Here is a 26,507-nt window from a genome sequence, read left to right on the forward strand (position 1 = left end):
GTTCTACCCCCAGCTATGTGGTTTTGTGACTACAGAGACATCACTAAAGGAGTATATCAGTATTTTCAATAGGCCAAAAAACTTTATCCAATTTACTTACCACTTATAATTTCAGGGGATCTCTCTCATTTCAGGTCTATGGTATTAGAACCCAACATCAGTGCTAGTGTTGTAAGAACCAGTCTCTCTGACATGGATTACAAAAAATCTGTTTAGGGGCCAGGATAGCGTTTCTTAAGGCAATCTTCTGTTTGTGTGTTCTGTCAGTGGGGTGTATCCTCAATCATCTGGTTCAACCACATAGAGAAGAGTTCATATCCCATGATCCATTTCAACATCCACAGAAGCCAGTACTGCCAACTCCCCAATGTTCCCAAAGCATCCAGACTGCCATTGGCTGCCTCCTGCCTGGTACAATAACACCTGAGGAGATGCAGCAGGACCCTTGCTTGGAGGGAAAGAGGGCAGCGACTTCCTGGGTGCACCACCTCTATCCCCTTCCTCCCAAACCACCTGGAAGGGATTTCTGTGCAGATCGGGGAGGTGGGGGGAGCAGGGAAGGAACAGATTTCATAGCCTGTGCTCCCCCCACGTTTGTAGCTATTTGTGAGATCTCACACCTTTTCTTTTCCTCAGTTTGTATGTGCAAAGGGCAGAATATTGACTTCCGCAGTGGGCAGCATATAGACCTCTGCAGTGATCCGAATCTGTTTTCACACCTGTGCCTGTCCACTGCTTCTAGACTCTTGAGTTATATCTGTGTGAGTGAAAGCAGCATCAGAACCGGTATTTAAAAAAGTTAGTGTAAATGAGGTTCAGACTCTAAGTCCCCTTTACATCACTTCAGTAGCATAAAAGGTCAGTGTCGTTACATTTTACACTCACCTCAAGCCCCCTTTACATTGCCAAAGTGGTACAAAGAAGCCCTAGTGTGAGAATCAATCTTTTACCAACTGTCTCCTCGACTGTACCAATATGTTAATTTAAAAATAAAATGCTCAAACTCTGAAAGAAGATTTAATTTAAAAATAGGCCTAGAGTACTTGTCCCTTGGTTTCATCTTTCTGGCTTTTGTTATACAGGTATATTTTTAAAATGTCATTATACTGGCGATTAAATCACACTTTTGCAATCAAGCCAATGCTCCTTCTGTTATTTTACTCTTCTTAGTCACAACTGTGGACTGGATATGTTGAAAGAGGGAGGTGACCCCACTTGATCAGAAAGGATAGGACAGATGCGGAAGAGGGGGAAGAATTTTAAGCTCGCTGGCATGATATCTAGAATGAAATGGAGACTTTTAACATCTGCTCGGGAAGTGGAAGTGTCCTTCTATAAAATATGCATATGTGGGCACGCACGCACGCACACAGACACACAGAGCTGAACCACTAAGTTGCGTCAGCACACAATGTCCTTATGATGCAATAAATGCCTCAATCCAACCACAAGATGGCAACAGAGCAAGGTTTGGGGATGAAGAATAGTTCACTGATGTAGCTTTATCTTTAGCAAATAAAGCAGTGCATTAATCAAAGCATTAATACGGTTCTTAATAAGACAAAGCCATCTGAAAACACTTCAATACTTATCCTTACAGTAATTTATTAGCAGAAAACATGTACAGCTGATGTACTGCTGTAAGACAGACACCAAGAATGATAATTTCTGTAATTCTCATCACAACATAGAGACAAGTTACCAGTATTTAACATTTCCAATATAGTTGTTCTCACATGACCTGAAAGGACCGAAAAAAAAAATTCCATATGTAGAAAATTCACACTTTAATGTTAAATGTAAAATAACATTTTTAAATGTTAAACAGAGGATATGCTAAAGTTATATCTTTACATAAGATGATAGAGGAAATTCTTAGCATACATGCTCAAGTAAGTGCTATAAGAAACATCAGTGTGTTCCTCCCATCTTTCAATAGATAAAGCACATAGCAGCACCTAAATGGGCCATGATTTGAGAGGCAAAGCTAGCTGGGAATACACTGTAGCTAAAAGCCAAGGTAAGGGTCCAATCCTATGTGTAGAACTTTAATGGAGTTACATGTGCAAAACCTGACCCTCCAAAACTTTGAGCACTTTGGAAAGTGTATCTGAGCTGTAGCAATAATATGGTAGAACACTAGAAATGCAGGCCCAACACAGCCTGTGTTAAAAGCAATTATAAAATTTTACCATCAACCTTTTCACAACAAAATTTTGTACAAATAATCCAGAATAATTCCCCTTTTAAAAAGCAATTTTTACAAAAATAAAGGTTTAAAATTTAAAAGAACTGATGAAGTACAAACCTCATCATGATTCAGACAAGTTTTCATTTGAAGATTTATTTTAAAAGAACTGTCAAAGAATGTATTTAATATCTCTCTCTTGATATATTTTCTCTTTGCCTACATTGTGTTAATCATCATGCTACCAGCGCACCCTTGTTCCTTGCAGTTTATAACAGCTCTTCAATGGTAGACACAAAATCTGTTTACTTACAAAAATATTTGAGTCATCCCACGAACATACTAGTTCATTACTGTAGGGTTACTAACAAATGCTGAGCTACTCGTGAGATCTGTATAAAACCTGAAAGAACATCAGACCTTTAGCTACAGAAAAAAAAAGCATGTAAAAAATTACATGAAGTTTGCCAATAGATTAAGGAAAAGGGTAGTTCAAATGTCTTTGTTTAGTGTACTAACCTTGACAGTGTTCCTTTAATACACAGAAATAATTAAGATTAATTAAAAAATCTCAAAAGTGGAAAGACTGGCCCAAGACTACTTTAAAATAGACCATCCATGGTTTAAAAGAGAGTTGGTTTTCCCTGGAATGCTGGCCTGCTACAGTTCTCAGAATATTTGAGTTCATTGTGCACTGAAAAGATGGGTTCACACTAACAGTTTTCATTATGGGTCAAATTATGCTGTCCTCATTTAGTTCCAATGCTGCAGCTGGATCTGTGCCGGTCCACTGAAGCCAAAGGGGCTAACAACAAGCACAGAGATCCAGCTGTGCAGATCCATATACAAGAGCAAGACCTCTGGTTTACACTACTGGACGGAAATGCACACAGCTAAGTTATTTCAGGTCACGGACTTCCTTCTGCATAACTCTTCTGCAAACTCTCTAGCATGGTTTCAGAGTTCTCATTAAGGCCTAGATTCTGCCACCATTATATACAGTGAAGTTAGGACCACTCGCCAAGTAAGGTTGGCAGAGTCTGGCCCGATGAAATGAAGCTGTAAACATCTTAATTATTGAAATGCACTAACAATTGTAGCAGCACATGGAAATTACTCAACACATAGATGTTAGTGGAAGAATGTTCTCCACCCAAAACACACTTACATCATCTGGCATCAGACAGTGACCAAAATATTTTTTAAAGAAATTTAAACGGGCTGAAGGGAAACAGCAGCTGCTGCTATTCTACTGAGGGCTACATTGTGACTCAAACTACATGCCCATGTAAGGGACTAACAGCTCCCCTAAAGGCTCTGCACTGGCTACCCAGACCATAGGTCCCAGGTGTTTAGGAGTAAGCAGGCACTGCAAGCCCATAAGGAATCACAGCAACATATTGCACCTCTGGATACACAGAGAGCAGCTCTGAACATCTAGAACCAGATCCTAGAGACTTTAACCACGGATCCTGAAGATTAAGACTTGGGACCCTCTGCTGGTCTGGTCAGCCTGGTCTACCAGGATGCTAACCTTTTTAGAAAGACCAAGAATTTATGAGAATCTATGTATGGATGCCACTGTGGCAAAATGAAAGCTGACGGTTCTGTCTACAGTTCACCAGGGCAGCTGGAAACCAGTAACAGAAAAGAGCAGATACAGACACTATAGAAATCACTGGCACGCACTGCTTTGCTTTGCAGTTTCATTGTTATTTAAAACATATCATGCTTTTCATCAGGCATAATGTATGTAGCTATAGTGGAGATTGTAGTGCTAATGCTGTTAGGGAAACTTCTCTCTTAACGAGGGCATCTGTTTCCAGTATTAAAATGTTCTAATTTTTCCCAGGGGCTAGTGGTGATCAACAACACCATGTCGGAGAGAGATTTGACTTTGGATCCCTACTCTGGGAGCCTGCCCTCCTGCTGGGTTTGCAGGGGAACGAGAAGGAGGAGAGACTAGTGAGTTAATGTATTGCATTTTATGGCAGAAGCCACTTGCATTCTCTGCTAGCAATAGAGAAGGGAGAGGTTTTAGGAGTTTACACTTGGAAGTTTGTCATGGGGAGTGAAGGGAGAGGGATTCTTGGGACATACGGGTCATCTGTCAGTCAGGTCATATTCAAACCTAGGAAACGTAGCTTGGCTGAGGGTGGGGTGTGATTTACCTCTGACCAAAAATATTGGAGATGCCATTGTATTTTGACAGAGTGCAAACACCTGTCACCTGGTAAATGCCACCTCAGAGCCATTGGTGAGATGAGTTTGTAAGTTTAGTCTGGTTTCTAATACACTTTCCATTCTCCTGTTTTAATTATCAATATAGTGTTGGTCTTTATGAGAAACCATTCTGTCTCACTGGTTCGCATCTTCCTGTCTAATATGGGACATCAGGAAATCTGGTAATTTAGCCAGTGATTTCATATAGGACAAGGACTAAGATATTATTAATGATGTTTTAAAAAATTCTTCCTATGTGGCCTAAGAGTTGAGCATCCTTGTGTGTCATATACAAGGTACAGACTATCACATATGAGCTCAGGAAATCTCCCAGTCTAGCTCCCATTAATACAGAGTCACAAACTGATCTCTGTACAGGAATATTCAACTGAGGTTCATTTTTAAAAACATCCATAACAAATAAAGTCAATGAAAGAGAATGCTGTCACAGAATAGCGGCACCTGCTGCTATTATAGATGGCAGAGGTGCAGATGAGAGAGAAGTTTATCAAAAATACTTTGAGGCTTATCTGGGAGTCATTTATCTAGTGAGGCCATTCCAGTCCAATGACTTTATATCTATTATACTAGCGTATTGAAAAGCAAAATGAAACCTACTTTAGTGCAACAAAATTATTGTTACTGTCTACACACCCTGCATGAGGTGGGATTTCCACAAGCAGAGCCCTTGAACAATCAGGTCTTATCGTTTCTGCGAAGCTGCGTTCTGATTGCCTGAAGTATGGCAATCCAAGCAAACACCATTCTACAATTTTTCCCCAAAATTCTTCTATCCGATGAGCAATGAGCTATCTTCCAGTCTATTGATCTGAATTTTTATTAACAAAGTCCAGCCAGCCAAGCAATCTTAGTGGTGGCCAACAAATTCATTTTGTATATGAGATAAGCAGCATTTTCCCAGAAATTCTTTTCATGAACATCTAAATTAAAACTGATATATTTAAGACATCATAAATAAACATTCTAAAAATCTCTTTTCGAGAAATTAATAAATAAAATCCATCCTTATATGCTAGAACAAACAGGCTGGATTATAAAAGTGCTATGGAGAATCTGCAGAGACCTTGTTTGTTTTGTGCTTAGTTGCTCAATGGTTTCCAAGGCAGATCTTCTTGCTCTGGTGCTGCTGTTCATCTAGTGATTTTGTTTTCTGTATGCCATCTAGAACACAAGATGTTTTAAGAGAATATTAAATATACATTAAACAGTCAAATGTATCATGTGCGCACATCAAGAGAGTGTTATTTGTAGTGTTATTGTAGCTGTGTTGGTCCCAGGATATGAGAGAGACAAGAGGGTGAAGTAGCTTCTTTTATTGGACCAACAGAAGTGGATCTAATAAAAAATATTAGTTCACCCCCTTGTCTCTGGGGATAGTTAAGTGAACTCAAGCCCTAAGAGATCCCTTGTATCCGGCAACTGAGAATTATGCAACTATTAGTACCACTGAGAAGATGCTTGTGACATGCCAGCACACGCTATTTGTATAGTCATAAGCACACAGTGATGGAAATCGAGAGCTCCAGATCAAAGTCTATCCTTTTTATTTGCTATAACACATGGGTCTGTGTCTGAATCCAGTGCCTGCACAGGACTTCCTCTTTCATTTATACTCCAAGTTCCCAGGGAAGGCACAAGTTCCTTCCACATTCCCAGTTATGAATATTTGTTTGTTCACAGATTACACTGGATTTAAAACTGTAATCAATGTATTAAAATATTTAATCTACTTTAGGACAGATACTCCAAGTAGGCACAGCCTTGTGTGCATGCAGCACTTTAGGATTCTCATACCTACACTCATTTCAGTTTTCACACATTCTCACCTTCTGATCAACAGTTGTGAATAGGCCTCATCTACTCTAACTGAACTTTAACTTTAACACTTGCTCTCCCCATTGTTGTTTCTTACCCTTGGATGTAAGAAACACCTCCTATCTGTGACTTCCACTTCATGCATCTGACGAAGTGGGTTGCAGCCCACGAAAGCTTATGCCCACAGAAATTTGTTAGTCTTTAAGTGCTACCGGACTCTCGGTTTTTTTGGTGTGTTTTTTTTTGTAATACACTCAGTTTTAGCAAGGATAGGGAGTTTCTTTCCCCAGATGGAGGAGCATACTCCACTTAAGCACAGCCATGGCAAGGGAAGTACACTGAGTGGTCCAGAATGGAGATGGTTAAAAATCCAAGGACACCACATTAAAGGAATAAACATTTGGAAAATCACCTGTTGACAACAGCTCTCAAGCATAGGTATCCTATGCACCTCTCCACAGTTGGGGTTGAAATAGGTTAGCTAGTAGTATTCTGCAGTGGTTACTGGACACCCACCCATACCCTCAGAATTCTTGACCAAACAACCAAAGAGGAGACTGCCTCTGAGAATCCATCCCAAATTTCACACGGATCTCACTGCATGCTGGAGTTTAATCAGTGCCCTGTGGCCTCTCACAGACCAGAAACAATCAGTGAAACTCCTAGTTTGTATCTAGTATGGAGATTCAATACTTTGAGTCAACGTACCCACCGGAACAGGATATCTAGCGTACCTTCTGCATTGGATGTTACAAATGTTTTGGCTCTTTTTACATCATTTCCAACCCTGATTCAGAGGCATTCCAAGAGCAAATTGCTGATGCTAGTTTGTCACAGTGGATCATTTCCCCTAGTGCAGAAAGGGCCTTGAACATGAGACTGTGATCTAATTCTTGTCTTCGGAAATTGATAGCTCCCTTGACGCATCCACTTGTTGGGGTTGGAGGAGAGGGAAACAGCTCATATTCAGTGGTCTGGGGGGCAACTGCCATTAAATGCAATGGAAGTAAGATTTACTTGAGAAAAACAATTAAAAGTATTGGTGCATTTTTTGATTTATAAAACATAGACAATCGGTGGAATTTTTGAAAGCACTTAAGTGACTTCAGAGCTCACATCTCATTGAAAGTCATCTGTGCTCCAAGTTACTTGAATGCATTTGAAAATCCCACCCAATAGGATGGATTAATCAGTGCTAAAACTAGGACACTATGAATAACTTATGTACCTTAATAAAGCACTACTGGATATTTATGTTGTGCCAGGTTTGGTACTTTTTTAATGAATACAGAAGTTTTATATTCACCGTTAGCATCAAGTTGAAAGTTTAAATAGGTATGTTATCTCCGTCAGAATTTGCAAAGTGATTTACAAACCTTGGAAGAATTCAGGGTTGGTTTTTAAAATCTGCTGTATTTATTGCATGTAATTACTTACAACCAGTTACTACAAATACTTACTTGCTTTGGCTGTGGGCTCATGGAGTTCATGAACACCGATGTGGGACGAGTTTAGTTGCCACTGTGAAAAAGAAAAAGTTTCATTTATTCCCAAAGACAAAAACAAACACTGGGGGGAAGAGGACGTTTGGCACATCATCACTTCACTTTAAGGGCATGAGCTCCTCTGACACTGTGAAACCACAAACAAGGTTTGCTTTCTTTTCACACTTCACCTTTTGAAGAAAAAAATCTATTGGTCTGTTAAAGTCGTGGGGCCAGAACTTCCATTTGAGAGGCAGAATAAGCCTGCTGGAATGGAAGCGTTGCACCAACATCCATCTTGAACATTTACAGGGCCCAGTGCCTCAGAACAGGCCTCTCGATCCATCTTCCACAATGACACCCCATCCACCATGGCTCCTCCAACAACTATGTTCTTGAACAAGCCCTTCCAGCAGATACCTCTAACCCAACCCCAGTATATGAATGGGAGGGTGTGGAGGAAGTCACTTCAGACAATAATACCAACTGAGTTAGCAAATCTTATTTAAGGGAAAACTTACAAGTTTGTAGGGAGATGATGCCATGGAGAGTGGATACTCCCCGCTCTGTCTTTGGCTTGTCCCTTTTTACCTTGCAGATTACGCTTCATACACTGTTCCTGTCGAGGGGCTTCCAAAGGATCAGGGGAGCAAGCCACAAAGCCACTTCTCTTTCTTTTGTACATCTACTCCAAGTGCACATGCCCTGGCCTCCCCGCATGGTGGCAGAGGGGACAATTGCACTCAACAAGATACTGAAGACTAAAACCCTGGGCAGAGTGTGTCATATATGATACTTTTCTCATCTCCCAGCCTGTTACAGAAAACCCAGATTGTGTGGGGAGGGTTGAAGAAAGATCCTTCATGGACTTCATATAGTTAGGAAGATCCCATTTTAATTTCCCCAATGCACCTGGAAGCATTTACATTTCAAACCAAGCTTCCAAGCTATAGAGAGTTGGAGAGGATTCTGTCTAAGCTTGTTGAAACTGGTCAGAGGGCAGGAGGGTTTTTAAAAATGGGCTATTAACTACAAAATGCTCATATTGAGAAAAATGTATCGGAAGCCTTGTATATACTAGCACTTTTCTCATCACTGGTCTCACACTAGCACAGCAATGGTGCAAGCACCAGTGTAGACAGTGTGCAGGCATTTTTATCACCATCTCTTTTAACTTTGCTCCACCAGGATTAGGCGACATGATGGTAGAACTTCCGTCTCCACAGCTCTCCTACCATTGTTGTACATGTAAAAATTTTTTTTTAATTCTGTAGGTTCTATCACTTACTGTAAATTTGCAAACACCCTCAAGTTCACCAAACTTCATGTATGATATGTCTGCTTTCTTCTTTCCAACATCTACATCGCCTGCATAGATTTGCTTAATGCCAGCACCTTTGATTAAAGGCACACATTCATCACAAGGACATTTTGTCACAAAAATCATGCTTCTCTCTTCTGGTTTTATTTCTTGACACCTACAAGTAGTCAGAAAAAGAGTCTGAAATTAAAAACGCGACAGTTTTGAATGATGGTGATTTAGGCTCATGTGGGCGAGTAAAGAAATTATGTTAATCATATTATAATCTGCTCTTTGGAGCAGGATTGTTAGTCCTACCAAAGTACATGGAAACAAGAGAAAACATTTGGCTAGGATTGTCTAGCTGAATGACACACACGCCACTGTTAAAGACTCAGCATTTGCCATTCTGCAGTGTTTCATTTTAGGACAATAACGTGGGTCTGACAGGCACCACATGTGGTGACTGCTGAGTTTTAATGGTACCCACCACACACACAAGAATGAATAATTAAAATCAAATTCCTTCACAGTTTTGAGGAATTCACAGAACCTATTTTACCTATGTTCAAATTTTACATCACATTTAAATATATAAAGTTTGATTGCATATCGCACCTTTCATAATCACGTCATGCTCTGCATCTGTCAGTTGTTCATTTCTGAACTGCCTCATTCTTTTCTGATATTAAAATAATACCTGAATGTCAAGGCGTTCTGCTCAGCATGTATAATGTATCTGAACTTTCTGATTTCTCTGTCCTTTTGTTTATCATCCATGTGTGGAAAATCAGCATATTCAGAGCCAACAGGAAAGGCATTATAACCACAGCCTACAAAATACATGGCTCCTGTCCCGTCACAGCTCTGCAAAAGTGAATCATAAAGTTTGCTTTAATATTCAGTTTATTTACACATTTACAGTGTGTTGCGCAATATATCTATAGTTTAATTCGGTGTTCAAGATCTGAGTTGTAAAAAGTAGGAGTTAAAGGTGGGCTTTTGCTAGCAGTATATTGTGCGTGTGTGTATGGGGGGGATTCTACAAAGATTTTATATATATAATGTGAACAAAATAAATAATGTAAGAAGTCCTCACTGGCTGTTTCTCCCTGTAAGCAGTACTGATAGAGGCCACAAAGTATGACTGATCAATCATTACGCCACATTGCAATGTATGAAAGCAGGAAAGGGCAGCTACAGAGTGAGCTTGAGATGCCAAAGCCCGTATTTTGCCATTGCATGGAGATATATCAGATGGCTGACATGTTGATATCTTTAAAAGTTAGGGGCTGAAGATAGAATAGTGTGTGGTACAGTGATAAGTAGCTGATGACCAGAACAACAATCCAAATTGAGTGCTAGAGAGTACATCATGAAAAAATCTTTCACTTGCAGGAGGACTTGCAACCTCTCTTAATAGAGTAAGAGTAATCAAAGATGGAAAAGACCTATGAAATGAACTCTAGCATAAAGAAGTTTATGACTGGGCATCAAAAGGAAAAGAGTGTAATAACACTTTACATTTATCTAGTGCTTGCTATGTGAGGAACCAAGGCATAAAATCCGAGACCAAAGCTCTGTGAATCAAGTTCAGATTCCAGTTCTTATTTTGCTCTGCAGATTAATTAGTCACTAAATAGATGTGGTTCTCAAAAAACATTGCTCTACTGATGAGCAGCTAGAAGCAAGAAAGCAAGCTGAAGCAGGAGAGAAACAGCAAAGGGGCATATTTATGATTAGTTAAAATCCTTTTGCATAGCAGTAAAATAATGTATCGTGCAACTACATCCAGCATTATTTGTTGTCACATCACAACAGAATAGTTCAATACCTTAATAAGTTTTTGTCTAGGTTTACCATTTATGAGTCAATACTGTACATTAGTATATGTCTTATTCTGGCATTTTTTCCATTCCCTCAAACCTCACTCTGATCCAAAGAAGGTATGTTCGCCAGGTATTTGCTGCAAAAAGTTCAAACTGGCACAACATTACAGTTGCATCAAGGATTAGTCAGGTTAACTGTTGCCCTTTGACTTCTCTAGGGGAGAAGAACGGAACAGTGACACTATGTTGAACAGCACATGCTGCTGGATTAGAACTACTGGCAAAGCTTTGTAGCTAAGACACCTGGAATGCTGTTACTATGGAGTCTAACAGATGAGAAGCTAGGCACAAACATTGTGGTATTTACCTCAGTGTTACTAATTCATCCTGACAGCCTAATTATCAACCAAGAATTAATTTAGGGTTACCAGAGAATAAAAAATGCAATTTTAAATAACATAATGCATAAACATCCCTTTTACAAAGCAATATAGCCAATGCTGAGAAAAATTAAAGTGTATGAACTGCCACTGAGACACAAAGCAACAGTTTTTCCATACTCACAGTTTTTCCTTCTGCCCAAATAACAGCTCCAACACCTGTTTTGTGATCCTCTACAATACAGAATGTATGAGAAGTAATAAGTAACAGGCACTTTCGTAGAAAACGTCCATTTAGAAATCTGAAAGCATTACCTAACACTTAATGAATGACACCTCACAGCACATCTGAGAGGTATTAGCTGCACTTTGCAGATATGGAAAATGAGGCACAGAACGATTAAGAAACTTACCAAAGATATACAAGTCTATGACAAAGCCAACAGAACACAGCCCTCCTGACTCAGGCCTGTGTCTTTCCTCAACACGTTAGTTGACTAAATAATTTAATTACTTTACAGTATGGAGAAATATAAACATTGGGTCTCCTTTGATAGTTATTAGATACTACTAAGGCAATGTATGCTAAGAAAATAGCTACCCAGAAACACTAGTAGCTTTGTGATTGGTTTTGGCCACTTTACACAAAGCAAAGAACTTTGTGTTGGGAATCCAGCCCATAGCACCAAGGAGTTTAATGAATGGTAGAAGTTCACTTGGAAACTTAAAAAGAATAAATAAATCAAAATGTATTTAAAGATTAACTTTTTAATAGCCATGTACAGAATCAAGCTCCATTACAGTAGAGTTTTGTGGAATTTCTTGTCCACTATATAGGAGTTTGAACAGAACTTTAACTTAAGTGTCTTCTGAGGTACTTCTGACAGGAGGCATTTTAACGGGTTAAAAATGGGGTGTGTTAATGTGGTAAAGAATATTATGGCTTTCAGTGCTGAACACTTCAACCAATTAATTCTAATTAACTATCACCCAGCACTCTTACTGACATGCAGACTTCAGCAATCACTTAAAACGGGCTTTCCTTCCAAGGAAATGTTTTTACCAGGTCCGACAAATTATTTACATGTTTTTCTTAGTTATTCCTATGTATTAGTCAGTATGAATTGCTCCTCCTTCCTTGTTTCTCTTGTATCCCTTCTTTACCACATGACATAAGTATGCTACAGCTCTATTTCAATATCAGTTAACATAGAATTAGGACATCACTGCAGACCTAAGCAGGACAAGCTGGATTGGACATAATAAATACTTATCCAGACAAATATGTTCAGTTATAAAAGAAAAAAAGAAGACCAATTTGTGGCTGAAAATCTTCTTCCTCAACTTCTAGCCCCACCTTACCCAAAACCACCATCTCTCTTTGTTTAGATAGCTTGGATGATACTCTGTTTTATAAGGTGATCACCATATTCCGATAAACTGAGTCCAAAAGGTTAAGCAGCCCAGGCTTGGGTCATCACCAGGTTAACAGGGAGCTGCCTCAGCTTATCCTGGCATGTGCTCTCTATTTTGCTCCTTCTTTATCTTTCTATTCTGTGCCAAGCCTGCCTCCTAACTTTCCAAAATAAGCATTCTTTCAAAGGGCACAATTTGCAAAAAGCCTAAAGCCAGGCTTCAAAACCTATGGCTAGGCACCTAAATAAATGGTTTGGTTTTCAAAGTGCTTAGCACCCAGCAGCAACCCTTGACTTAAAGTTGCAACTGTAACTGAGGGCAGAATTGGAACTTTAATAAAGTAAATTCATTTTTTTCAGAGGGAGACGAGCGAGCTGGAGCAGGAACCATAAAAATAGATACCATGTAATTTAAAGAAAATTCTTCATTGTGGCTCTAGAGCAGACTGGAAGACTATAAGAAGCGTGAGTGCCATGTTTGTTATGGGCAGAGGGATGGAGAGTTCCAGTTAGCTAGTATCTGCAGTGCCCAGAGATTTGCCTATTTATGGTTATTGAGGAACTTGCAGACAGTTGTTGGTCATAAACTGACCAGCATCCCAAATCCATACCACTGTATGTAATTCCATATGCACATCACTCAATTCAAAAATTGCTGCTGGACTGTAGGAAGAGTTGATCACAGTTGACACCAGCTCACGCTTTTTGTTTGCTACGTCTGACTTGAAAAGAATCCCTTTGCAGAGGTGCCGTGAGAGTCACTTGTAAGAAAGGACAGATTTCTGGAAGGAATTCCTCTTGCTGCTCTGGAGGCACAAAAGCTTCTTTGAGGATAAATTAATTAGGAACGAGACAAAAGAGGAATTTTCTAAACCTTCCAGGGCTGGGCCCACTTACAGGCAAATGCCAGAAATCTGCCTCAGACTCTCTGGAAAAGAGACTGGAATATTGACCCAAATTCTGCCCAGCTGTACATGGCATACACTTGCTTATGTCGGTGCTGCATTTGGTCTTGGGGAGCAGTGGTTTACTTGCAGAACGAAGTATAGTAAATACCCTTTCTGTAAATATTATATAGTCCAACCCAGGGAATTTGTTTCCTCCTTCACTAATCTTCCTGTGGTTTGCATATCATTTATTTAATATAACACTTTAATTATGACCACATTCTCAAAACCTGAAGGTTGCCCCATCTCCAGGACTTTCACAAATACATTAATGCATACACACTATGCTTTGTGGCTCTTAACTGTGCAGGTGGCAGGCTGTAGAGGGTTTAGGGGTTATGGCGTATGGGCAGGAAGAAAGAATAGCTTGGGCTTCTTGAAGCCAATCTTATGTACAAAAACCAAGACTTATGCTGAGGTCTCTTGTACTCTAAGGAAACTATTAGAAATGGCAAGAAACAGATGAAAGCTCCAGAGGTAGAGTGGTATGACTTAACATAAGAAAGGTTTCCTCCACTCTTTGTTCAAGAAACATTCTCTCCATCCTAGGAGCCCCTTAGGCCTCTAGTACAACTATGCAGTTAATTGTAAACAAACCGTGAAGGGCTCTTGGTACTTGGCTTACTCCATGACCTACCCTACTGCTTTGTGTTATTTTTTTCACCTTGTTCTATGGAACAAAAGCTGGGGAAAAAATTCAGTTTGTTCCACAAAACCAAACATCTGAGATCAGTCCCACATCCAAGCTCATTTTCAATTTAATCACATCTGTGACTCATAGGGACTAATGATGTGATGGGCATCAGAAAGGAAAGAGAAAGGATTCTAAATGTGGTAAGATCTCGTCACAAAACATAGGAGATATGATGGTAAAAGTTTCTTAGTGGCAGGTACTTCCCTAAGGGATGTGAAGCATACAATACTTCACACTTTAAATGTGCGGGCCAAGGAAAAGGATACATTAAGAGACGGAATGTATTTACATCTCTTTTTGATATAACAGATTGCTTGTTTTATTTGTCCTATTTTAATGTATTTGAAAAAAATAAATCCAACCAATTTTGGATGCATTTTTTAAACAAATGCGTCACTATTTTTTGATGGAGAAATAAAAGGCAATGCTGGTAAACACAGTAACTAGCCCCCATGAAGGAAGCAAAAAAAAAAAAAAAGAGAGAGAGCAAGGAAAGTACTGTCAATGTTAAGCTCCTAGGGGTTACCAGGTAGAGTATATATTTTTTCCCCAGAATTCTGCATAATAGCTCAAAGAATTTTAGTTTCTAATAAGGGAATTTGTACAAGTCTGCCATTATTTAATTAACTAGAGAATAAGGCGATTAGAAATCATTGGCATGAAAAGCAGGCCAAAGTCAATTCATAGCCTCTGTCCTCTACCAAAAAAAAGTATTCTGTTCTTCAAAACTCCAGAATCTTTGCAAGTAGGAAACAGTCAGTTTTCAGGTGCACAGTGACTATCGCTACTAAACAATGGGAACAGGAAAATGCTGTGACACAAAAGTAACTAATAGTCTGCTGATGGGTAATAAGTAGATTTGGAAGAGCATCTCTTTCTCTCTGTTTATTATTTTCTATTTAAGTGTATATATACACCATGCTTACCACAATGCCCAGCGATCACCTTTGTCAACAAGTGACAGCTACTGTTGGTATATAAAAGCTCTTGTAGGGGGTCTAGTAAATTAAACATGGTTGCATTCTTTTAGATAAGAGCTGCACACAATGGCTGGGGAGGCTTTGCCAGTGTAATCTAATAATTGCACTGTAATAGCTTCTTCCATTAGAAGAGCTCAAAGCCCTTCACAAATATTAATGAAGTGACCCATTGAAGTACTGTAAGCGGTACCCTCACTTTACTGATGTAGTAACTGAGGCACAGAGCAGTTAAGTACCTTGCCCAAGGTCAGATGGGAAGTGTTTTGCAATCAGGGCTCCTGACTTCCAGTCCCTTGATTATCACAAGACTGGCTTTCTCCCATTCTCATAGCAACTCACCAGTTCGGTATGCCAGTAATCTGGCTTGTATCATACAGTGCCTTGCAATTTCTTGGGGCAAGCTTTGATGGTGTATTTCATTTGACTGCTGTGATCCATTACAATAAAATCCAAAATGGCCAAAAGTAGGGACACTGGCAGCTACTGTGGCCAAAAGCAGTATAAGATCTTTCATATTTTGCCTAAGATTGCTAAAATATGGATTTTCGCAGAGGTTCTCCAGACCCATAGTCATCAATATTTGCTTGTGCATTTCTTCATTTGAAATTAGGAATAAATTTTCATACTCTTTTATTCTTTCTTGTCTACACTCAGTATAAAAGTCAGTGTTACATCCAGACAGAGTTTTTGCAATTTTTTGAATGAAATCACACTTGTTGGAGGTTTCCTCTACAAACTGCACCATATAACACACTAAAGGCTGAAGCAAGACACACACACGAGCTCGACTATTTGACTTCAATCTTTCTACTGCTTTAGCATCGAGCTTTGCATCTCCAGTAGTGGTAGGGTTGGATGCTTCATTCTGCAAGCTTATTTCAGGATCTGCAGGCCAGTAAGAAATTCTGTTCACTCCAGCTGGAACAGAAGATACACACCGTCAAACAGGAAGTGTGCAAACATGGGTGTATAAAACATTTTCCATAACCTTAACTCCATATACTACCACAGAATACTGCATTTTGACCTCTTTACAACAAAGCGTGGGTATTCCTCAAACTGTATATGAGCAACAAATGTGCTGGAAAATATCAGTACTAAGAGGTTATCATGTCTTAGATTAGCTAGTTTTGTTTTTATTATGCTTTTACAGTTCTGGCAACCAAAAGGCTGAGATGCACCATCTCCAATGGACTTGAAGCTGATGGTTTTCTAGATTGTAAGCTCCTCAGGGCAGGGACTCTTTACTTTTGTATCTTGTATCACCTGACCACATTGCCAGTGCATAACAAAAAACAGCTATTGTTAATGGTGCTCTAAGTGGTGAAAAGCAAGGGTTGCTGAAGAAACAATGTAGTCAGTTCTTACCACACAGACAAAGAATGTGATCTGTGAAATGTACTTAGTCTTCATCTTAAATGGAAAAGGAATCTCAAAGAATTGCATCTGAATTCCACACCAACTCACATTCCTCTTTGGTACAGTTAATACTTGGCATGCAATTGGATCTTCTGATAAAGTTACAGGTGGGCAAGCAAAATGTAATTACCTGGAATTAAACTGACTAGGACCCCCAGGTTAAAACTGCTACCCTTGTGAAGGGTCATGAGAACATCAATGGTTAGTGATCAAAAGCTTCAGTTTTATGTCCAAATAATGAACACGGGGGTACCATTTAACAGTACCTGGGACACTGAGTGGCTACTGGCTCAATGGGAGGAGTCCCACTTTTCCTTAATCACCAACTCCAGAATAAAGACATTTAATACTTGTTGCCCCTAATGAAAATATCAAGGCTTACTATGCAAACTAATGGAGGTAAACATTTACATACAGTACTGGGAAAATCCCAAGAGAGTATGAGCTTTCTTTATACAGTCAGTCATAAGTAGCAAAATATCTAAATTAATATATTTACCCTTTCAATACTAGAAGCTTTACTTACCATTGACAATCATTTTTAAACAAGCTGAACATGGTTTTCTGGAAAAATAAAGATCGCAGTTTTTAAGCCTTGATCCATGTTTAATCAGAGCAATTTGACCAGCATGTAAATCTACACTGGAGCAATGTAGACCAACAATTTTAATATTTTTCACAACGACCAGGCCAGTCTTCTTTACCTACATAAAAAGTACATTATTAATTTTTTACAAGTTAAAAGTTCTTAATGATGCTATATATAGCTCACTGAGTGTATTCCACAAAGCAAGGGTCACATGCATTATTGCACTTCTTTGCATTTGGGTCATGGTAATGCAATGAGGGTCAAAACATATGTTTCTTAGGATAATTTTAGAGATTGTTTGGAGTGTTGTTGTAGCCCTATTTGGTCCCAGGATATTAGAGAGACAAGGTAGATGAGGTATCTTTTATTGGACCAACTTCTGTTGGTGAGAGAGACAAGCTTTAGAGTTCCACAGAACTCTTCTTCAGGTCTGGGAAAGGTACGCAGAGTGTCATAGCTAAAATATAAAGGGACTACTTATGCTAAACCATCTGTTCCACCTTGTATTTAGCTGTGACACTGTGTAGCTGGAAAGCTTCTCTCTCTCACTAACAGAAGTTTGTCCAATAAAAGACCTCGTCTCAGAGAGATTAAAAGGCAGATACATCTCCGGATTACATTCTCTTTAGATAGTGCCATTCATTACAGGTCCTGGGAGTACATGACTAAAAAAGGATTAGCATTCTAGTCATCTCACAGATCCCATATCAAACTTCCAGTCAAAACATGTTAAATCTTACTGACGTCTTTCTTCTGGGGCAGATTATTTCCCCAAAATCCACATGGGAGATTGGACACTTTGCATATTCCCCGTCTCTTTCGACTAATTCCATCGCATGAGGTTTGTCTCCCTCACCTCCAGCCACAGAAGCTAAAACCACGGCTCGTGGGAGCTGTGTGGAAAGGCCACGGTACAGCCTCCAATCCTAGTTGTTGCCCACATTCTTGAATTCCCTCTATTGCACAGTGAGCCTTTCATGTAAGAATGCTGATGGGCTCAGAACTCTTATTCATTCTCCCAGGACTGAGGATGAAATTATGCTGGAGAACATTCATTTTGCCCCTCTTTATCTGCAGAGGCTAATTTCCACAGAGGCTGCTTGGGGAATCAGGAAGACAAATCCACCCTTTGAGCATTGGAGGCAACATTTGCTACATCTGGATCTAGTGTTTGTGGAAAAAGAGGAGACAGCCTAGTCCAAATGAGACTTTTCTAATAATGATGTAATTGATACTAAGAGTAAGAACAGAAAGACTACAGTTGCTTGAGATTTACAATGTAATTGCATTTTTAGTGACAGCAGAGGTAGGTTGTAGCTGGGATTTTTGTACAGTCCCATCTAGCTGCCTATCACCTACCCTCCCCCAATTACTTTGTCTAAGTTTGAATCTGGGTTCAAACTTCATAAGTAGGCCAACTTTCTATCATAGGCAGAACCAGAAGAGTGGGTTTGAATACACTAGAACAGCATGTTAGTTAAATATGGAACCCAACTCTGAGGGTTGGGTCAGATTTCTAGTTATTACTCATTCATTATTTACCCCTTCTTTTCCTGTTTTAGTTTATGTATGAGTTGTATTTTACTATATTCTTTTCTGTTTTCAGATAGGGCACTTTGCACAGTTTCCCCTTCAAGCAGTCCAAGTGAAGAAACAACATTTACACTTGTGTAAGGCCTTGGCACTAGACAAGAGAAATACATTAAGATTTATCTTCATACCATTAGTTGGCATATAGGTATGCTTTGTATAAAAAGTTTGTTATTTTAAAGAAGAGTAACAAAATCCTTAACACCAAAGGAATTGCTTAGAGAGAACCCTGTAACCAGGTGCTTTTTTTTTTTTTTTTTTAAAGACACCTTGAATTGGAGGCATCACTGTCTTTCTGTTATCCAGGAGACCAGCTGATGCAGATAAATACCCTTTTCACTATCACCAAGATATTCTAGTCTTAAAAAGTTGCAATGGACATTTCAGATGGCTCCATGCAGCTACCATTCACTCAATACTTTGGTTTTAAAATGAGAGTTTCCTATAACTATAGAAGAAGGTTTGTGTTTTAGAGAGAGTCTTTGCTCTGTCGATGATATCCATGCTTTTAAGTTCCAACTGAGTGAACCACTGGCTATCCTAGTGGACTACAGGAGAATCCATGGATGCAGAGTCCAAACAACACTGTAATGTTTTTCTAATGTTTCCAATAACACTACTACAGTGTAAGCCCAATACCATCTGAGTAAGGTATAGACAGTTCAAGAAACCACCACTTGACAACACGTCTTAACATTTGCTGAAAAATACAGGGGACCACCAGTCTCAAGAGGCTTCTTGGGGTTTCACCCCCATTTTTATTCTGGACCACCATTCTGCCACATTTATAACCATGTTCCTATCTTTCTAATTTAATATCTGTCAGCAAATACCAACCCTCTTTTGATATGATATGACCAAAGTTACTTAAAAGGATTATATGTTGCTGATTGGACTAACCTATCTATTGTAGTACATATGGCATCCCAATTCTCTTCTGCTATAGCATCTACAGTACCTTAGAAGAGCATTTACAATAATCTCATTGCTTTAACAAGGTTCTGATATAAACAGAACAAAAATATGTAATTACATTTAAGTTTAGATGATAGAGAACTTCCTTAAATTTTTGCTCTCAAGTTCTGCTTTTATTCCTCCTGACAGTTACTCAAGAAGAAAAAATGGTCAGAAATATGATCAATAAAATATTTGTACTTTTTAAAAGTACCTGGAAGGAATTTATGATGTGTGTAAGTGATAACAAACAATAAGTTAAGTGTATTCATTGCCTAAATGTTAGCATGTGTTCAAAAAGGACAATTAAACTGCAAGCAATATATTTTACCTGTGATTTCTTTTGTTGTTTAATTGGGGGAAAGAGTTCCATCCAGAGACTGAACAAAGTAAAAAGATTGACTTTGGAAAGCCTTGGTGTTTGACCTGCCATCAGAAAAAAGAATAAAGAAATATTAACTGATAAAAATCCTGTATAGCTTTAATGACTAAGACACAACTGATGTTCTATAGTATAGGTAAAGAAAGCTGGATTACCTTGCTTAATATACACTGCAGTATGGTGTATGTTTGTTTTTACAAAATTTGGACACCAAATTTAATTTTGTAAAAACAAGCATTTATAAAGCCAGTAGTAAGCTGTTTTACACTTGTACGTACTCATTATCTTTCTAAATTATGCACATATAATTCAAATACATTAGTGTGTATTTACATAAAGTGTGGTAAAACAAAGAAATGTTCCATTAAATATACAAGTAAAAACAGTCAAACAAATCTGCAGAACTTAAAACCCAAACATTGCAACAGTATGATCTTGAAAGTGAAAACAACAAAGTAAATGATTTCATCTAATTTATTACTGAAAAACAAAACCACAAAAATTGTGACTATTTTTTAAAAATAATAATTCCTTCACATTTTAATGACCAAAGCACAAGCATTTATTATGAAAACTTTACCCAGCGCTATGGGCCAAGAAATTTAAGAGCTAGTGAGACATTATAATCACACAGTAGCCACTCTCAACACTAGTGCCTAAATGCACCCCTCCACAATAACAGCCCCACAGACCACCATGCTTTTCTGATATTTCTATCAAATGAAGAAAGGAAGAAACACAATAGATTTTTGGGCAGAAAATATGATTAGATGCAAATTAACTCCAAAGATTCCCTAGAAATTCTATACACATGGTAGAACCTAGTGGATCTTTTGCCTCTACTATTGTTGCAGCTATATCCCACTATACAGAGCTTTTCTGGAACAAATTGCTTCGTCAACCCAGCTCTGTATAACCTGAGGAATGGTAACATAATTGTCACAGAAGTCTTCCCAGTTGTGGGTGGACAGCAGCAACCATCCACTGAGCCCCAATGAATTTGGCACATTCATGGAAGAAGGCATGTTAAGCATGCCGAAAGAAATCTGAGTTACCTCCTGTGATTCAGACACATGCCTTTAACAGGTGGTGAAAGATATCCAGGAGCACCTACCAACTTTGCTAACAGATTGTTCCCATCGCCACCACCACCACCAATGAAACTAGTAAAATGTGCCACACAGTTTGGTCAACTTTCAAGAAACCATTTCTGGATCCAGGAGACCTTAAACTATAGCCTGGTGTGAAATCTCTCATTTCTGATCAAGATGGCATGAAACTAGCGAAGAACCACCTTCAAAACACATCTATCCACCACCAGTATCTGGACCCTTTCTATTCAAGATCCAGGCCTGGTCTTGGAACATACGGTACTGGTAGTGCTAACTATTAACCTTCCCCTATACACAGATAGAAGGTCTTGGGACTATCTGTAGCACTGACAGTTGGCATGGCATGGCATTTTGCCTCATAGACACAACAGCTCTGATACACCTCCATTCCCTCCTTTAGAGATGCCTGGAGAGTTGTGATGGGTAAATGCTCCTCTAAACTTCAGAGAAGCCACCTGTGAAGTCCCACAAGATTCAATCCTTTCTCCCATTCTTTTTAACATCTACAGGAATGAAGAGGAAAAAAGGGAAAGCAAAAAAGGGATAGAAAAGAGAATTTATATTTATTTTTAAAAACAGCCCCAACTGTCTCAGGGAAAGTAGGAAGAACAATTAGACTAGTGGCCTGTTTTGATGTTGATTATCTCTTGGTGGCATTTGAATACTGTAGTAATGTGTTATGTGAACTCAGATAGAGAGACAATTAGTAAAGTAGGTGCAGAAATGTGTTTGCATACACTACAATTTAAATGACCTTTAAAAGCAACAGCTTATTTTTAACAGATCTCTCCACAGAAGAATCACAAATAATATTACAGCTAATTAGAATTAATGGAAACAAGTAATATGTGCATATTACACCAAATATATATAACAAGTGTGAGAAAATTCTCACATTTTCTAAAGAAAAACAAAACAGTAAAATAGGTCTAACTCTTTATGTGATTTTGACTTCTAGAATTTATCCCATTAATCTATGTTTCTATTGCATGTATGAATATCAAAACTCTCCTCTAGCTAGCACATATATATTCCTTATAGATGGTAAACAAAAGCATGCAATGGATAATTTGTATTACATGTTTGAAAGGCAAATCCAAATCCCTGTTAAGATGGCCTTTAAACATATCATGACCTGATTTTCAGAGGTGTTGAACACCAGCAACCTACTGAAATTAATGCCAGATAAAGAGCTCTGAACCTTTGAAAAAATCAGGCCATTTGTTTTGGTTTTTTTTACTGCTGTCAATGTATATTTATTGAAAGAGAACTTTGCAGACATATCAAAGCACCATCATCTTCCCAAATAATCCTGGGGATGCTGGTCTCATCCAATGGGAGTGGGACTAGAAGACTCAGCAAAAACACTGTCAAATGGCAGTTCTTGGCCATATATGCTAGACCAGTAGTCTTGGGAATGGATAGGAGCCAAGCTTCGAATCATCATAAGAGGTCATCTTGGAAGTAACAGGCTAACACTATCCTCCATTTCAATACCACTCAACAGCAGGGAAAACAAACTTTACCACCCAACAGAAGGGAAAACAAACTTGTGATTCAATTCCCAGCATTTACACTGGCAGAAAGAGAACCCAGGCTGGAGAGAGGGTTTTCTTCCCATCTGTACCATCATAAAAACTGGGATTTCTGGGAGGAATAAGCAGAAGAGAGAATGGTTCTCTTCTGAAGCAGGGATCTAGAAGCACCATTTTTGCTTCTCATGGTGTTCAGGCAGCACACGTGTGGTATTAATACCATATGCACATACACCTTATTCCCCCTGCTACATTTAGGTCACAAACACTGTAAGGGAAAATTTGAAGCCATTCAAAATTAGTTTCAGTTAGAATTTCATAACACTCTTGAAAGTCTTTTTGCAAAACCTGTATTTGGACCCTATTATAGGTTAATCGTGTATGTAAGCATATGAAGGATTAAACTAGCTTTGATAATGAAAATACATGCTTTGTAGTTCAAATCAAATGTAGGAGTTAAGCAAATGTAATGTGGCCTTAAAAACAGGTTCAAAAGCTATAAGGTATGTGGCATCTAGCAAGACAAGTTTTGTGAGGATGGTAAACTTCAGATAAAAAGAAGGTATCTGGGAAAAGAGGCCTCTAAAATTATAGGGAATGGTTTGATTAGCTAAACGTGATAAACTTACAGTGATCTAACATACCAATGTTATCTTGGCGGAGGGAGTGGTCATAAAATCTTGTTTACTCCAGGCCTAAGGAAATGGTCAATATCAAATTGCCTGAAACTGGTTCTCAGTTGAAGTTAGAAATTGGCAACATCACCACTTGTTTATTAAAGCATATAAAAAGGTGAGCTCTTAAAGTGTTCATTATTAGAACCTGCCTGTCTATTTGGAGCAAGCCAACATTGGTGAGAGCATCCCAGTCTAGTCCTTTGTAAGTATTTTTGATCAAATGATTATAAAATGTGTGTTAATGTTTGGATATACTGACTGGTTATTATTTAGGTTTTTTAGACATGGTTAGAACAATTGTACAGATATAATTGGTCTCTGGATTTAATAAATGATTGAACAGGTATCACGGTAATAGCCCATATTATTAATAATAATTCCAACAATAAGGGAAAGGGAATGCTTCATAATTAAGTATACAGGCCATAAAACCCAGGTAAGATGTACAATATAAGGAAAAAAGAAAAAAACCCCACTAGATTCCAAACTCAAAAAAGAAGTACTTGTTTACCAGGAAACCCTATAAATAAAATTTATTGGAGACACCCACTGTTAGTAATACTAGGAAAACTCCGAGAAGTGTGATGGGAAAAATCTCCCATCTCCTGCCAGAGGAGCATTTACCAGGCAGAAAAAGATTTACAAATTCCCTGATGAGTGGCTCTAAACATAATAGATGATGAAGAGACATTTCTAATGACTAAATAATTTTAAAGCATATATACATCATGAAAATGAAGTACAAAGAAAGATTAGTTAAAACATACATACAATTTATACTCCTATATTTACAGCTCTTGAAACAGCAAATTAGGATTAGTTACCTAGAAAAGATTGTACCAGAGTGTAAACTGAGATGAGTTTATAATTTGAAAAGATGTAAAAAGAGATAAGTGAGTGGAGGGAAAGAGAGAAGACCATAGTCATCCTCGCAGCTTGTCTTCTGTGCATTTATATATTTAACGGTAAGCTCTTTGAGACCGAGACTCAGTTGACATGCTATCAATGTCCCAGGAGGGGGAGCATCCTCCACTGTAGTCATAGATTTTAAGGACCAAATCTGATCAAGACTTCCTGCTTAACACAAACCAAGAACCTCACCCCATGCTTTCTCCATCACACCTATAACTGCTGTTTGAACTATCCCTTTTAGAAAGGCACACAGCCTGCTGGATGGGCTCTAGTGCTGAACACCGAGGAGGTGGGGAGTAGGTGCCAGGTTAGGGAGGGGAGACAAGTGGGATAGAAGGGGGCTCTGGCCTGTAACGCTGACAGGCTGAGTCCTGGAGACATGGAAAGATCGCACTGTGGAGGAGGTAGCTCTCTCTTATCTGTCAGCCTGGATAGCTGGGAACGCTGCCTGGTGACAATACAGAACTGAGGAGCTTTCACCTGACACACTGCCGGGTAGGGAGGTGGGGGAAGGGCGCGCACCTGACATGATGTCGGTCTGGGTGCCCCGGGGGCGGGGGAGGGGCGCGCACCTGACATGCTGTCGGCCTGGGTGCCCGGGGTAGGGCTGGGGGAGGGGCGCGCACCTGACATGCTGTCGGTCTGGGTGCCCGCGGTCCTCATTCCCCGACCGGCCGCCGCTCGCTCATCGCCCGGAGCCCCCGCACTTTGCATCGGTCTCGCTGGCCTCACCCGCCCGCTGGCGCTCAGCGGCCCCGCGGACTCAGCCCCGCCCCTACATGACAGCTGTGCCAACGAACCGCCCTCCGCCCCTCAACCAGCCACCGCGCAGCGCGCGCTCCTGCGTCAGCATCGCCATAGGCGTCTCCCCCCCTCCCCATGACGTAGTTATGAATCTACGAGACGCCCTAAGGGAGAAGGGGCGTGGCCTATTCGTTCAGGCGCCTCTGAGGGTGGAGCTGTCGAGCGCTCTTGAGCCTCCTTTTGAGGCTGGCTCAGTGGGGGGCGGGGCCTGGAGGAGCAGGGTCTGGGCTGGGGGCGGGGTCGCTGGAGCAGGCTCCGGTTACAGCTCCGGGCAGGCCTGGAGGGCGGGAGTTGTGCGTGATCCGGGCGGGCCCGCCTTGGATGGCGCCAGGCGCGTGGCCGGGTCAGCGTCGGACGTTCTGACGCGAGGCTGCCGAGGGCGGGGTAGCGAAGCGAGCGGTTCGTGTGACGAGAACCGTTTGCAGCAAGATAACGGCTGGCCGGAGCAGCCGGGCCCGTCCGAGGGGAGCGGGGCTGGATGCAGCGCTGCTGGGGCGGGAAGCTGAGAGGGGCAGCAGCCCTGGACGTGCGGCCCCGGTAGGGTGCCCAGCTAGCGAGTGTGGAACAATTGGGACGGGATGGGGGGGGGGGGGAGGAGAATAGGCGCCTATATGAGAAAACGCTCCAAATATGGGAACTGCCCCTATGAAATCAAGACAGCTGGTCACCCTCGGTCCGCCTCATGCTCTGCACTGTTGAAGGCAGGGAGATCCCAGGTGGTTTCCTGCTGCCAGGTGAGGCCATCTCCACCTGCCCGCCCCTGTGGCTTAGCTACCCTCCTGTCAAAGCTGCAGGGCAGGCGTCTCCCTTGTGCACATCAAGGGAGCTAATCTCATAACGGCTGCAGCACCCCACTTCTAACCGCCAATGCCATTTTCTGATAGTTATCAGAGAAAGGAACAATGCTTGTTTTCCTCCAACTTTCTGCTAGCAGTTAGAGCACAGCCTGAAGAGCTGGAGTCCTATGACAAGGAGTGTCGCTAGCGGTGGCTGTGCAGAGTCACAACATTAAATGTCTGTCCCAGCTTTATGAGGGGATGCCTGTGAAAGGGTCCCTGGTGCTGCTGAGAGATCAAGTGCTGGACCTGACCCAGTTTATTTAAGTAGTACTTTAGCGCTGAAACCTGGTTTGGCTGTTTATGCTCTCATTGAAATTTATCCATTTTCTCATGACTTTGTGTTACCTCTAGTTACACAATCTCTTTGTAGTTAATGCTGAAGCAAGGCTGTGCAAGGCCAATTTTCACCCCTTCCCCA

General features: G+C 40.2%; 1 protein-coding gene across 1 annotated transcript; it reads right to left on the minus strand.

Moving 5' to 3' along the window:
* Positions 1-1,591: 1,591 nt before the first annotated feature.
* CDADC1 (cytidine and dCMP deaminase domain containing 1) lies at positions 1,592-25,264 on the minus strand. Its single transcript, XM_067563098.1, has 9 exons — positions 25,073-25,264; positions 20,160-20,254; positions 17,222-17,399; positions 15,616-16,194; positions 11,425-11,474; positions 9,732-9,898; positions 9,020-9,209; positions 7,708-7,768; positions 1,592-5,593 (listed from the first exon to the last, which is right to left on the minus strand). Exons 1-9 carry the CDS (start codon positions 25,158-25,160, stop codon positions 5,520-5,522), a joined length of 1,482 nt encoding a protein of 493 aa, XP_067419199.1. The 5' UTR covers positions 25,161-25,264; the 3' UTR covers positions 1,592-5,519.
* Between the last annotated feature and the right edge of the window lie 1,243 nt (positions 25,265-26,507).

This window comes from Emydura macquarii, unplaced genomic scaffold, assembly GCF_026122565.2.
Source record: "Emydura macquarii macquarii isolate MOO-44397 ecotype Brisbane River unplaced genomic scaffold, CSIRO-AGI_Emac_v2 contig_2473, whole genome shotgun sequence".
NCBI lineage: Eukaryota > Metazoa > Chordata > Testudines > Chelidae > Emydura > Emydura macquarii.